The 14,958-nt window shown below is 39.1% G+C and overlaps 1 protein-coding gene across 5 annotated transcripts in view; it reads right to left on the bottom strand.

The window, feature by feature from the left end:
* Window positions 1-4,665: 4,665 nt before the first annotated feature.
* LOC6548607 (probable chitinase 10) overlaps window positions 4,666-14,958 on the bottom strand; it is a 35,343-nt gene continuing 25,050 nt past the window's right edge. For all 5 annotated transcript variants that reach the window (XM_026982872.1, XM_026982871.1, XM_026982873.1 and 2 more), the window contains 4 exons: window positions 9,866-10,145; window positions 8,421-9,800; window positions 8,180-8,363; window positions 4,666-6,012 (listed from right to left, as the gene is read on the bottom strand). In XM_026982872.1, the coding sequence (XP_026838673.1) occupies window positions 4,719-6,012; window positions 8,180-8,363; window positions 8,421-9,800; window positions 9,866-10,145 (3,138 nt within the window). In that variant the 3' untranslated portion in view covers window positions 4,666-4,718. The remainder of the gene's footprint in view (window positions 6,013-8,179; window positions 8,364-8,420; window positions 9,801-9,865; window positions 10,146-14,958) is intronic.

Genomic DNA, 14,958 nt, shown 5'->3' with positions numbered 1-14,958 from the left:
ACTTTGAACATGGCCCAGAAAGCTTCTGGGTAAATATAGAAATAATAAATATGAAATATATAACAGGAAGTGTTACCCTGGCAACTGAGAGACGGAATGAAATATCCTTAGAAGAAAGGGATGTTCAGGAAATCATCGATAAGAGGCTATCAGGTACCTATAAGGTCAAACGAGGTCGAAACCTCAACAACGAAGCCAACGAAGGAGGAAGGTAATCGAATTGAAATCAGTCGACGACGCGGGCTCCCGTAGTCGAACAAATTATTGGTAGACATATGTTTCTAACGAAAGTAGAAATAGTAGGACAAATTTAGACGGAACACCATTGAATAACCAAAGAAGGTTGAATCCAGAACGGATTTACCAACTCATTCATCGATGAATTGTAATGATTGATGGATCATGTATAATAATTAAAGCTTAAGAATTAATTTGTGTATCTTCACTGTTTATTGTTTAAATAAAGATTTTGTTAAATGATGTTGCCACGTCTACAAACTGATTAAAACTGTCACGCCCACACTTTTGAGAAATGTAGTAATATTTTTTCACTTTTTTATATATTTTGTAAATTTCTATAAATTTACAAAAATATTCCACGCCCACAAACTGCCCAAAACTTTCACGACCTCACACTTGAAAAATGTTGTGATATTTTTTTATATATATATCTTATAAATTTTTATAGATTTGCCGAAAAACTTTTTGCCACGCCCACTCTAACGCCCCAAAACCGCCCAGAACTGTCACGCCCACAGTTTCGAAAAATGATTTAATATTTTTTCATTTTGTTTTAGTATTATACATTTTCTATAGATTTTCCAAAAATCGTTTTGGCACGCTTACTCTTCCATCCAAACTCACACGTTTGAAACAATTTTAAATTTTTTTGGCATTTTCTACCGATATTCCACTCCAGCATGAGTAACGGTTAACCGATAATCGGGGAACTCGAGTATAGAATTCTCTCTTGGTTTTATATTTTTTTACTACCTATCATTTGTATAACCTGTGAGGAGTTTTAAAACTCCCCACAAATGGAGGTGCAGGAAAGCTGCCTAGCAACAGCGAAGAAGGTTGGAATGCAGGAGGAGGCAAAGGCAACCAGGTCAAACGGGAAATGATGAACCTTGAACTCGAGCAAAGCGGAGAGACCGTGATCTAACGGTACCGCGCTGGATTCCATGCGGCCAACGGCACAGAGGACGAACGCAAACGGTGTGGACTTTGGTCGAGCACAAAGAGGACGCACCGTAAACTAACGGGACATTTGGACCTTTTACCAAAACGGGCCGTGCGCAAAAGGGGAAATAACGGGGTGCCCGCAGCCTATAAAAGGGACGGCGCAAGCGCATCTCGAGACAGTCAGTAAGAATACGCGAAGAGCTATACCCCGGGATAAGTGGACAGTCATACGTGCAAGAGGATAATCGGGCAGGGCACGGGTGCAGTCCCACTACAGCCGCGCGACAGACAGTCAGTGAGAATACGCGAGGAGCTATACCCCGGGACAGGAAGAATACTCGAGGAGCTATACCCCGCGACCGACAGTCAGTGAGACGAAGGTAGACGATCCCTGCAAGTGAAGAACTGGCACGGTCAGAAGGGTCAGTGAAGTCAGTGGTCGGCAAAGGTGGCTTGGGGAAGGGCGTTGGCTTTACCCACGGACGTGACACCTCCCCACCATAACATCCTAAGCCCGAGGACGGCGCAGGAAAAGGAAGTATATCAGGCAGTGCATAGGATCCTGGCACGGTCAGAAGGGACGGTGGAGTCATTGGTCGGCAAAGGTGGTTCGGGGAAGAGCGTCAGCTTGACCTAACGTTAAAGCCCCATTCGAGCCGGCACGGTAAGCGGTCGAGAACAAGGGAAGGACGACTAAGGAGTGACGCCGCCCAGAGAACGGCGAGGACTGTAGGAGTCTATCGTTGAAGAAGTCTGCAAATAAAGCTGTTCGAACCTAAAACTCTGTCTTCTCTTTGATCGGGCAATCAGACAAATCATAAATTTGGTGGGACGAACAAACAAACTCTCTGAGCTAGCCGTTGCTATTTGTAGGGATCAGAACCAAGAATAACAGTTCGTTACAATAGTTCCTCAGATCTCGACGCTTATACGGACAGACAGACATGGCCAGATCGACTCGGTTTTTGATCCTTATCAAGAATATATATACTTTATATGGTCGGAAACGCTTGTTTCTACCTGTTACAAACTTTTCAACGAATCTAGTATACCCTCTTACTTTACGAGTAACGAGTATTAATATTAAACGTCAATTACCGCTAATGAATAACTAAGTACCACAAGCTGAACTCGCTATATTAGCAAATGTAAATATTTTTAGGATAGAAATAGGCATTCAAACTAGTTTTACTTTTCGTTTATCTTCGGTAATCATTGGATATCTGTATACTTCCACCAGCTAAAGTTAAAAAGGCGCACCCAAGAAAACAAATTCACATTAAGTAGGTGTTGCTGAAGGTATTGCTTTAAACGTAAAATAAATATTAGGCAAGAATTTCCAATATATCGAGTAGGTGCCCACAGATCGAGGAGACTAAGATTTCCAACGAAATCCACCACAGGTAGTTTTGCTAGCTGATCCTTAAAGGAAATCAACAACGAAAGTCGTCAGTTTAACAGAACAGAGAGAAATCCAGAACCAAAATCAAAATGGATTAAACCGAAGAAGGGTGATAAGTTCTTACTCAGGGAAATCAAATGATCGTGAGGCACATAACAGATTTGGTGGCCAACGCGGAGCCGAAAGACATTACCACAAGATCGAACAACAGATCGTAGCAGAGTAGCAAAGTGTTCACGCCAATTTTTCAGTTCTGACCAATCCGGGGTTATCTTCTTGGAATATGGGTCCTGAGTGGTCATTAAATGCCCGTCATAAGTATTAGAAAAGTAAGACATTAGCACAAGATCGAACGACAGAGTAGCAGAGTGATCAGGCCGATTTTTGGCGATTTTTCATTGGTTACCATTCCGAGGATAACAACTTTGAACATGGCCCAGAAAGCTTCTGGGTAAATATAGAAATAATAAATATGAAATATATAACAGGAAGTGTTACCCTGGCAACTGAGAGACGGAATGAAATATCCTTAGAAGAAAGGGATGTTCAGGAAATCATCGATAAGAGGCTATCAGGTACCTATAAGGTCAAACGAGGTCGAAACCTCAACAACGAAGCCAACGAAGGAGGAAGGTAATCGAATTGAAATCAGTCGACGACGCGGGCTCCCGTAGTCGAACAAATTATTGGTAGACATATGTTTCTAACGAAAGTAGAAATAGTAGGACAAATTTAGACGGAACACCATTGAATAACCAAAGAAGGTTGAATCCAGAATGGATTTACCAACTCATTCATCGATGAATTGTAATGATTGATGGATCATGTATAATAATTAAAGCTTAAGAATTAATTTATGTATCTTCACTGTTTATTGTTTAAATAAAGATTTTACACATATTATTAACACGTAATGCTAGCAAATAATATTAAAAATCGGAGATCGGTAAGAATCAAAGACAATTAAATGGAAAGTCGTTTGTAATGCATTACATTATTAGTGTCTACCATAGTAAGCCGAGGAACAGACAGCTGATATTATGTGGAGGTATAGTTCTAGATTTTTGTGAATTTATTATATACGGGAACCAGAATTAGCTTCATGGGCTCTTCATTAACTTCAGAAAATGAACACATTTCATTCAATCCCTACACACAGCAGACGGAATACCATCAAAACGGAGGTCACCTACCGAGAGCTGGTAGTGCTGGTACGAAATTCGGTTGTGCCTAGATGTCAGGAAAATGATTTCGTGTACCGTAAAATATGCGGTACCGAGCATTGACGGCATATTCGCGAGGCCACCGAATGCCACTATTATTTCCAAGGACGCCTAATGGCTGGTCTCATGTTCCTATGCTGTTATAGCGCTTTCTTTCGCCTTTCGCCATATCGGCTCAAACAAACCCATTCGCTATGTCCACGTTTTTTTCCTTAAACTTTAGGAATATGTTATCATGGGCTGAATTTTGTTGCTATTTTAAAGTTTATGCCTATATAAAATGTAGTATTTATAAATCAAATAAGATTCTAATTTATAATTTGAGACAGTAATGAACATTAAACAGCGAGGAATTTTATAAAAATTTAATTTCTATTAAACGATAACGCAAGTTTTTAAAAAAATTTTCGAGTGGAAATACGCCTATTGAATAAGGTAACGGGTAATAGTAACAGGGGAATATTCGATTCCGTATAAATCTTTCGGAAGTGAATCTTGAGACAATCCCGATATATTTTTTAACACTGCTTCGAAACTGAAACCTTACCATCCGTTTATGTTCAAGCCCCGAATATGGGTCTCTTTGTAAAACAAAAACCTTTCACTAATATTTGGAAAAATCTTTGATGGATGGATGCTCTATAAAGCTAGGAAAAGCGAAGTAAATGCTTAAAACCAAATTTTATAAATTATTTATTATTATATTTCATATTTCTTACGTATTTAGGGCATTCGCATTTGTTTTCTTAAAAAAATTGCACTTTAGCTTAATGTTTTGATTAATGCCCATCCATTTTAAATGTTTCAAAACTGTGAAAACACTTTATTTAAATAGTTTAATTGGTAAATATGTAGTTTTATAAAATAAATTAAAATAGATTGCAAGCTAGGCTATTGTGCAAAAATTATTAAGTGCAGTCCTTAGCTTTTTGTCCAGGAAGTCCTAGCAGCTCCTGATTAAGAGTCCGAAGTAATGGGTGCTTGCCGCAGCCACAAATTCCACGAAAGTCGTCTAAATCGAGAGCCCAAATCATGCCACCACCTAGCTGCAAGCTCTTAATAAACTGAGCTTTTCTTCGAATAGTTCTTACATCATCGTATGATATCCACTGGTTGCCACTGTATGCATAGGTTCCGAATATTCCTTCTTCATCCCTCACCACTTCCCAGTCACCGTTGCCGACCTTTTCGCAGATTTCATAGTATGCTAAAAATCCATTTGCTCGAGTTAAGGTTCCTGCCTTCCCCGGACCCACTGTTTTATCATTTAGTGACCGGCGATTTGGGTCAGCCAACGTGAACGTCTGACCGTACATTGGCATTCCCATAACCAGCTTTTCCCTAGGAATACCTCGTGCCAACCAATAGTGAATACTGAAGTTTCCGTTAAGATATAGGTCTGCGTCACCCACTTTGTGGAAGAGCGGGGATGCATGGCCCGTCCGCATAACCCAATGACCGTGAAAGTCGTATGTCATGACGGCCAGCCAGTCAAAGTGTGGAGAGAGTTCAGACACTTTGTATCCGGCATCAATAACCATTTTACTGGGCGAGACTGCTGCCGAAAGAATAAGGCCTTTTGCCTTAAAGGCTTGCGACAGTTCCTTGACAAGAGCAACAAATCCTTCCTTTTCCGTGGGATTACCTTTGTCACAGTCCACTTGCCAACACACTGGGAATTCCCAGGCGAGGTCAAGACCCTCAAAACCGTATTGTTCTACAAAACTTATCACACTTGCTACAAAGCGCTTCCTGGACTGTGAATCGAGTACAAGGCGCGAGTACTTGTTGCCCATAGAGTCATTCCACCCACCGATGGCTAACATGACTCGAATACCTCTTTTTTTGTATTTTACAACCCGCTCATAAAAACGGTTGTCAATATCCGTCCAGGAGTCATCCGTCTCAATGGTTAACGAGTTGCTATCGAGCACCGCGAAGCTGTATATGATGTGGGTGCACAAGTTTGCGTCTATATCTTCAGGCACATACTTGCCCTGGGATGGGCGGTACCATGCCCAGTTCGTAAAGTAACAGACTACTTTGTATGCATTATTGGTAGTTAGGGGCTCTGTGATGGCGTTTGTAGGATTGGAGCTATGGATCGGTGGCTTCTGAGTTATCTGGTCCGATCGCAACGGGCATTGGACATTGTTAGGCCAGTCGCAGAAGTTTTTATTCCATTGAAGTCCTTCAGGGCAGCTAAAAAAAAAATAAATCGATAAAAACAAGATATGTTATAGTTACATTGATTGATTACAAACTTAAATCGAGTTATGATTTTAAAATAAATTGTTTTCCTTACACTATAAAGAAAACGTTTAATGAAATGAAAAATACAGTATTTTTTTATGCAAAAATTAATTCATTTGGGGCTCTGTTTTTATGGGTTTTGGATAGGCCCTCCGTAGGGAATACTTTAAGCTTGAGGGTGATAGTTCTAAATGTATGCATTACCAGAGTCAGTATGTTTGATTCCAAACTTTAAGCATTTAGCGATTTTAGCGGCTTTCATATGAATGGGCTTTGCTAGATGGACTCTGCCGGATGAAGATTATAAGACATCATAGAGCCGAAAACGCTTTTTTCTAACTTTTACTGTATAAAAATGAGGTACAGTTTCTTTTGGTAGACTAAAACTTTAAAAAGAACTCCAACTTTTAAAAACGCCAAAAAACGAGGCTCGCACAAAAAAAAAATATACAAAGTGAGTTCAGAACTTAAAAGAAATGGCATAATCACCTTTGAACATAAAAGGGCTCACAGGGATCTAAAGGTATTAACAGCATACAAATTTAGAAAACAATTCCAGCCAACTGACATTCAAATTTAACCAGGAAAAATAGTTCACATAGACATATTTTATAATAAAATAAATTGTCTTAGACGGATCAAAATATATTCCGCAGCTAAAATTCTAGATTCCAGAGCATACAGAGATATTAAAAATCCGCCAAGGGACATGGCAATACCGTACGATATGCTGAAATGAATAATAATTTATAACGAAGGAGCCTTACATTCAGCTGCCATGATGTTTAAGTTTAGAAAAAAATCTGTACACGTCACATTTAATATTAACTGAAATTATGTGGTAAGACTTTATTCACAAGATGTTTAGTAATATATTTATTCAATGTTCTCAGTAAGAAAAGAAAGTCCTATAGACATATTTTTCAGAAGTAATTTTGAGCTTACCAAAAGACATAGAAATGACGTGAACAACCGATATAGACTATTTAAATACGACCAAAAAGCAATCGATACAATGTACACCAACCGAAAGAGTTATTTTTCAAAATAGATTAAAAAAACAAAGAAACTTACACCGAGGTATAAGACAGAAAACTGCACAACGTCAAAAATCATACATACAAATAAAATGCTTGGACATAGCCCTAGTCATCGACTTTTTCAGCTCACTTTATTATTATTTGAGTATAGTTTGAGTATTAATTATTTATTTATTTATAAATATCCTCCTTGAAACCTAACTAGGTGCAAAGCAAAAGAGACATTTAACATCATCCACATTTTCAATCTGTAAAGTAACGAAGAAATACTTAAAAGAAGAACTTCATTCACTTATCCTAACTCACACACTTCATTCATATCATTCATACGAACATTCATAAGACAGATCCACACTGATTTACACACAGCCTCCAAATCCAACAAAGACAAAAAAGGCAATAGAAGAATTAGGTACTGCGCGGAAAGGTTTCATCATGACGATGAAAACTTGGTAAATAATAATATAAATAATAATATAAAAGAAGAACAATAGACAAATAGTTATAAGCAGATAACTAGATCACCAGCTTACTAGTTTTGCCTATGCAATATTAATAGTAGCTCAGGGCTCAGAAGAGAATATCTCGAAATATACCCTTCCGCTTCCGCTATATACCGATCGCTATTATCCGGGTGGTACTACAGACGCAAAAAGCATTTCATAAAAAGTCCTTCAGTAATTTGCATTTCTCGGTAAACATTACTCTATTCTTATGAGCTTACTGCCTCCAATACTTGAACCAGTGGACTGGTTCCTGATGTAATGGATGGTGGCTCCTGTATTCCTTCTTGCCTTTCTGCATGTTGTCTCGTCTGCTGGAATGATGCTTAGTGTGGGGACTTTTGCGTTCTTGCCGATACGAGGATCTCCCTTTGTTATCGTAAATTTTGGTGATTGTTAGCAAATAATAAAACAAAACTTGAACATTTTTTAAAAGGTGCGGCGTGGCAGTTTTGGGCGGTTTGTGGACTTTCTAACGTTTTAAAACAATCTTGTACAGCTTTTGCGTGTTATTTTTCCCGAATTAATGTTTCCAATGTTACAACAAATGTTCTTCGCAGTTATAATACATACCTTCGCTCCTCGTGCGTTCCATTGTCGCATATATAGTACTTAGTGCAATCGCGTTCGTGAGGCAAATAGTTTTTGCTGCGGCATTTGATGGACATAACATTTAAGGATAAATTTTGCGTACCAGAATGAAGATTTGGTCCAGGTTGTGCATTTATGGTGGACCTGAAGGAGTCGTCGTTTGGCTCTGCGGAAATTGTATGAAATTAGCCTTGTTTCTTGAAATATACTTAAAGTTTCTTACTCATTGTGTTTTTGCGTTGTTCAAGCCAACACTTTGAATGTGGACCCCCGAAACCTCTGAGAACGCGATTTATAGCTTTTAGCAAGGGATATGTTTCGCATCCGCAGACATTTTTGAAGTCGTCCAAATCTAGGGCCCATATCATAGCTCCACCTAGACCCATTGCCTTGATGTACTCGCTTTTATGCCGGATCATGGGTGCATCATCGAAGGAAACCCACTGATCCCCATGATATGCGAAGGGTCCCATACGTCCCTTGGTATCCCTGACAACGTTCCACCTATGATGTCGGATTTTTAAACATATTTCATAGTATGCCAAAAATCCTCTGGCTCTTGTAGCCTCTCCAGCTTCACCACCGCCATAGGTGGGAGCATTTAATTGGTGGTTACTAGTCTCAGCCAGAGAGAATGACTGGCCGTATAAAGGCATTCCCATTACTAACTTTCGCCTGTCAGCTCCCTTCGATATCCAGTAGTTCATCGAAAAATTGGCGTTAAAATTTACTGTTCCTTCAGGGTGGGCGTACATTGGAGCTACGTGACCAGTCTTCTTATCCCACTGACCATGGTAATCATACGCCATCACAGATATCCAAGAAAAGTAATAAGAAAGCTCTGCAACTTCGTATCCAGCATCGATGACCTTCTTGTTAGGGGACACGGCAGCCGACAGAATTAACCCCTTGGGCTGGAAGGCATAAAAAAGCTCCCGCACCAAAGCTGTGAATCCAGTCCTCTCGTCTGCACTCCCTTTTTTGCAATCCACTTGCCAGCAAACGGGATACTCCCAATCCAGATCCAACCCGTCGAAATTATATTCCTCTATAAATTTCAGGATATTTCGGACGAACCGAGATCTTGCCTCTGGATTCGTTACTAGTCGGGAGTACTTATCGCCAGCAGAATCATTCCAACCGCCAATTGCCACAGTTACCTTAACGCCTTTTTTTCGGTAGGCTACAATGCGCTCATAAAATTTGTTATCTAAGTCAGCCCAAGAGTCATGAGGTTGAATCGTCAGCTTTTCCCGACTCAACACGGCGAAGCCATAAATTATGTGAGTGCACAGATCTGCATCAATATCCTCCGGCAGGAACTTACCACCACCTTGGCGGTACCACGCCCAGTTGGTAAAGTAGCAAACGATCTTAAAATCCGTAGACATATCAGAAGCTTCTATGTGCTCCTCCTCACTAACGTTGTTTGGGTCGACTTCATGTAGAGGCTCTAAGAGTTCATGTTCTTCATCTTTATCATTGGTGGACTGCATCACTGATTCAATGGACTGCATCTCCGTATCCTCTCCTCCAGACTCAGGTTTCATTCCATCCACGCCTGGGTACTCTATAGGTTTCGATTCAATAGGAACTAGACCAGCTACAAGAATTTAGTGACAATGACACTGAGAAAGGGTAAATTTAATTGTTTACGATTTAAGTTACCCGGTTTATCCAATGAACTAGGAGTATCCTTAAGCACTTTATGAATTTCACTTAGCAGAGGATGTACGCCATTTCCACACCGATTGCGAAAGTCATCCAGATCGAGGGCCCACACCATTCCGCCGCCCAGGTTCAATGACCTCGCCAGATATGCCTTTTTCCGGACCATATATGGGCTATCGTAGGACACCCACTGAGTTCCCTTGTAAGCATAAGGTCCCATGCGATCAAATTCATCATGCACTACCTGCCAGCCTTGTCGATTAACTCGTTCGCAAATCTAATATAAAGCAGTGAAATTAATATCTTGCAAATAAAGCTATACACAATTAAACAATTCACAACAAATTAAATATTTATATGACAAAAGCAAATGCTTTTAGTATTCTACCCATTGCAAGTGAAGCTATTGTATGTATCGAAGGCTAACCAATCTGAAAAAAAGCCTGAAAGTGTCAATACATATTGTCAAGATAAATAGTAAAATAATAATAAGTAAAATTAAATAAAAAAAAACAATAATAAAACAAAATTTCGCTGCGTCTATGTCTCTGGAATCTGCATGCCTAATCTCAACTTTCTAGCTTTATAAGTTCCTGAGATCTCGACGTTCTTACGGACGGACAGACAGATGGACGGAGGGACATGCCCAGATCGACTCGGCTATTGTCAGGATCAATGGTATCAACTATATATTTACTTTATATAATCATACTTTTCAGGACCTTCCTTCCTTCAGCAGGAGAGAGAAGGAGAGTCCTAGACCCAACCAGAGCCAGTCTGGTAACACTAGATCGCAAAACAATTCAGGAAATGGTCCTTCCGCCTTGTTGGAGGAGAAAAACACCTCGAATTCTTGGAGCAAGTGGAGTTCGCATGGTTCGTCAACACATGCGGATTGGACCTAAACATGATTGTCCAAGCGCTGCCGGAATTAATACAGGGAAAAGCTTCAAAATGGAGGACTTGGGCTGAGTTCATAGGGAGCTTCTACGTCATGCCCAATGGGTTCTTTGCCAAATTTGCAAAAAAGGAAGGACTACATGGTCGAGATGCAGACTGTGATGAGGCAGACGAGTACAAGAAGCTGCACAACGGGTAGCGTTTTCAAAAGAGTATACGGAATTCCGAAACAAAGCCCCAGTTACAGCACCTGTCACATGCAGAAGGTAACATGGGACACAGATCCAGGACCAGTGGACACCACCCAGAGGTTGCCGAAATTAGCAATTGCTGTTCTACCGGATGTGCGGCAAAGAGGCCAGCGGCGGTCGCAAGGTGATACCTCTCTAAGCCAACTGGCAAATTAAGCAGCAGTTTTCCGCAGCGGTGACTATTGGTGGGGAAGCCACAATCGACACGGGGCAACATCAAGCTCTGTTAGCGAAGAACTTGAAAAATAATTTATTTTGTACCATTCGTAGGACATCAGTCCTCACTGCCCCATGAGCTCAGCATGAGCTCAGATTCCTTCCCCTTCGCAATACGATCTCAATTCCCCTAGATTGTCTGTCAATAGTTTGTTATGTAATCGTATTTGACCTATTCCAATTTTATTAAATAAATTAATTGTCAGGTGACTCGCGTATCCGCTTACGTAACACTCGTGGGGTCGCACGGGCGTCCGGTTGCGGAACAAACGCTGTACCTGCACAACATAAATGTGCAGACGTAGCGTCTGCCCAACTTCCGTGAGCAGAGCAGCACCGACGTCAGCAGCATAGGTGGGCAGGCGAAGTTAGGTAGGGACAAATTTGTGAAACTAAAATTAGTTCTGTTTTTGCAATCAATGAATAAAGACCTTATGGTCACAACACCACATAAAGAAATATATTTTTTTATTAATTGGAACTTTATATGAGTTAACTGGCGCCCAACGTTAAGAAGGGCTTGTGCGCGGTACTAAAGTCAAGTTAAACAACGCGAAGTACGCGCAACTTGTAAGTGCACCCGATTAGCTGCCCTGGTTATTGTAATCACGTTCGAAAAAAGTTTTTCATCATATCCGTAGTGAACTGAAAAACCGAAAAAAAATCCCATAAGTGCACCCATTTGGCTGCCAAGGATTAAAACTAACTGCCGCTGATAAACGCACCCAATTGGCTGCTCCAGCGAAACAATCAAGTCCAAGAAGCAAGCGAACTCACTTACATCGGTCTGCAGACGTTGGTCGCAGACAACTGGTTCGATGGTGCTGGAAGAGGTACCCCAGTAGATCAGCGAAAAGGAAAACTACCTGCCAGCCAGTCCAGGATGTATTTTTATAATGTAAGTAGTATTAAGTATTAAGTAAAACAAATCGAGAAAGAAATAGATAATCAAATTAAACAATTGAAATTCTAAAACAACAGGAATAAAACAAAAAATAAAAATAAGAAAAAAAGTCAATTCTAAATAATTAAAAGCAAGCGTTTTTAGAAATACTGAAATTGAAGTAAAAAGTTAAAATAAATTCTAGTAAAGTAAATGAATTCAAATATTAATTCTTAAATATTAATTTAAATAAAGATATCTAAGAAAACTGAAATAAAAATTAAAATAAAAATTAGAAAAAAATCATTTTAAAAAGAAATAATTGTTAAAATAAAGCATTTTTAGGAAAAAAACTTCTTAAGAAATCAAAGTTTTTTTAATTAAAAACAATTAACAGAAATTACAAATAGTACATTTTTTTGAAAGAACTTATAAAAATCATTATCATACTGCAAAGCAATTGCAATCTACAGTATCATTATTTATTAATTTTTGCCAATTCCGCTCACTTATTTTTGCTACTGCCGAACTAAAATTTAAAAAGAAAAAATGGCTAATCCAAATAACCTTGTAAGACCCCCCATTTTAAACGCATCTGCAAACCAGCAGCAGAATCAAGTCCTTCCCATCAATATGGCTGGTCTGCAGGACGAAATACGGGTAATGGTACTGAGAATGATAGTAGATAAGTTAAGCCCAGGGGTCCCTCAATTAGTAGACCAACCAGTAAACATCGAGGGGAATAACATAAACAAACTGGACAGAATTCCAGATGTAGTAAAGTGCCTTAGGGAGTTTTCAGGACAAGCAGGAGAATTCAGTTCTGGATTCTTAACGTCATCAGGAACAAGATCGTGGGAATCGGGATCGGTTTTAGAATCATATCAAACCCCCTTAGACTGGACGGCTATCTCGAAATGCTTGCCGACTCATTACGCTGACAAACGAGATGTCACTACACTCGAGTACCAAACGACGTCTCTAATACAGGGCAACCAGACGGTATCAGAATTTTATTAACGCGTCTATCAACTCACTTGTAGCTAATTTTGAATAAAATTACCTGTATGGAAATTCAATGGATCAATGGATCTTTTTGCTAAATCTTATCGAGGCAAGGCATTGGACACCTTTGTTAGAGGTCTCAACGGCGATTTAGCAAGATTATTGGGATCCAGATGACTTACCATCGGCTCTCCAGTTATGTGAGAAGTTAGAAAATCAAAATTTCAGAATCAATTACGCCAATAATAATCAGGCCAATTCGAGAAAATTCAACGATCCTCCTGGACCAGCACCACCCTTGCCAAGACGAAACATACAACCAAACTCTCAAACATCTAGGCAACAGTTCTTTCCCCAATGGGCCTATATGCCACAAACTCCTCGATGGGCTTATAACCCACCACAGCAACAACAGCAATATTACAGAAGTAGTAACCAACCACAGGGAAACCACTCGGCACCCCCTCCACGCCCATCGGCACCAAAGCCCCAAGCGCGGCCGGAACCAATGGATATAGATCAAAGTATGCAGACAAGACGCATGAACACACCTTTTAATGACACCATGACTAAGAGACCAAAACTCCAAAATGAAATTGGTTCGAGCTGGAGTCCCCCAAGGTTCAGTGCTCGCGCCTACTCTTTTTAATGTTTACATGTATGACATACCGACATTCGTCAATTGTCGTACTTTCATGTTTGCAGATGACACGGCCTTACTCTGTACTGGCTCTTCTTCTGACATTTAAAATATATTACAATTATTACAACTTAATGAAATATCTGATTATTTAACTAAATGGAAATTAAATTAAATGCCAACAAAACAAAAGGAATTTTTTTTACAAAAAAACGTGCTAATAAATTCCTACCTAATCGTGATCTTGTTATTGACAATATTAATATTTCTTGGAAAAACTCCGTTAAGTACCTTGGTATACACCTTGATAAAAAGATTATCTTCAAGGAATATATTAATAAAACAGTTTACAATATAAATAAGACCATTCGCATATTATATCCGTTTACAAATTGGAACTTTAAGCTATCCTTTAAAAACAAATTACTAATTTACAAACAAGTTTTCCTACCCACTATTCTTTACGGTTCTGAGATTTGGGGAAATTGTTCGCATACTCATATTAAAAAATTGCAAACCACTCAAAATAAGATTTTAAAAATAATCCGCAATCTTCCCTTTTTTTTCAACTAGTAAATTGCACGATAAAGCAAAAATAAATTTAATTTTAAATTAACATCTATTATACACAATCAAGTGCGAGCAGATCCTTCACTCACTAGCCCAAGTTAGTTTTACTGAAGTTTTGGCTCTTATCAACTAAGTTAGTTAAATAATAGTTCTAAGTTCATCTGCTGAAGTTTTTTTGTACCACTTTTTCCTTGCTTAAATCATGTTGAATCAATAAATTGTAATATTAAATATAATTTAAAATTTTTCAGTTGTAAAGATGCCTTAAAATCTTAAAGTACATTTAAGCTAGCTTTAAGCAAAAATATTATAAAAATGTTATGAAAATAAAGCAAACTCATTAATTAAAAATAATTAAATAACTAAAAGACCATTGGCACAGCAGACATTTGGACAGACTGACAAAAGACAAATGAACTTCCATGTGACAACTGAGGACGAACAGAAATACCTGAAAACGCAGAACAATATGTGTCTGAAATTGAGGGAGCATCAGCTTCCGAATATAGTGAGGCACAAGAATATAATCAAGAACAAGAGCTAGACAACAACGAACCATTGGAATCCGACTTCGTTGATCTTAATTTTTTAGAGTAACATCCTCATCCTTACCGTACATAAACTG

This window comes from Drosophila erecta, unplaced genomic scaffold (genome assembly GCF_003286155.1).
Source record: "Drosophila erecta strain 14021-0224.00,06,07 unplaced genomic scaffold, DereRS2 tig00000246-arrow-arrow-pilon, whole genome shotgun sequence".
NCBI classification, from domain to species: Eukaryota; Metazoa; Arthropoda; class Insecta; order Diptera; family Drosophilidae; genus Drosophila; species Drosophila erecta.
Note: the sequence above shows the minus strand (reverse complement) of the source record. Positions and strands in the feature narration are given on the sequence as shown.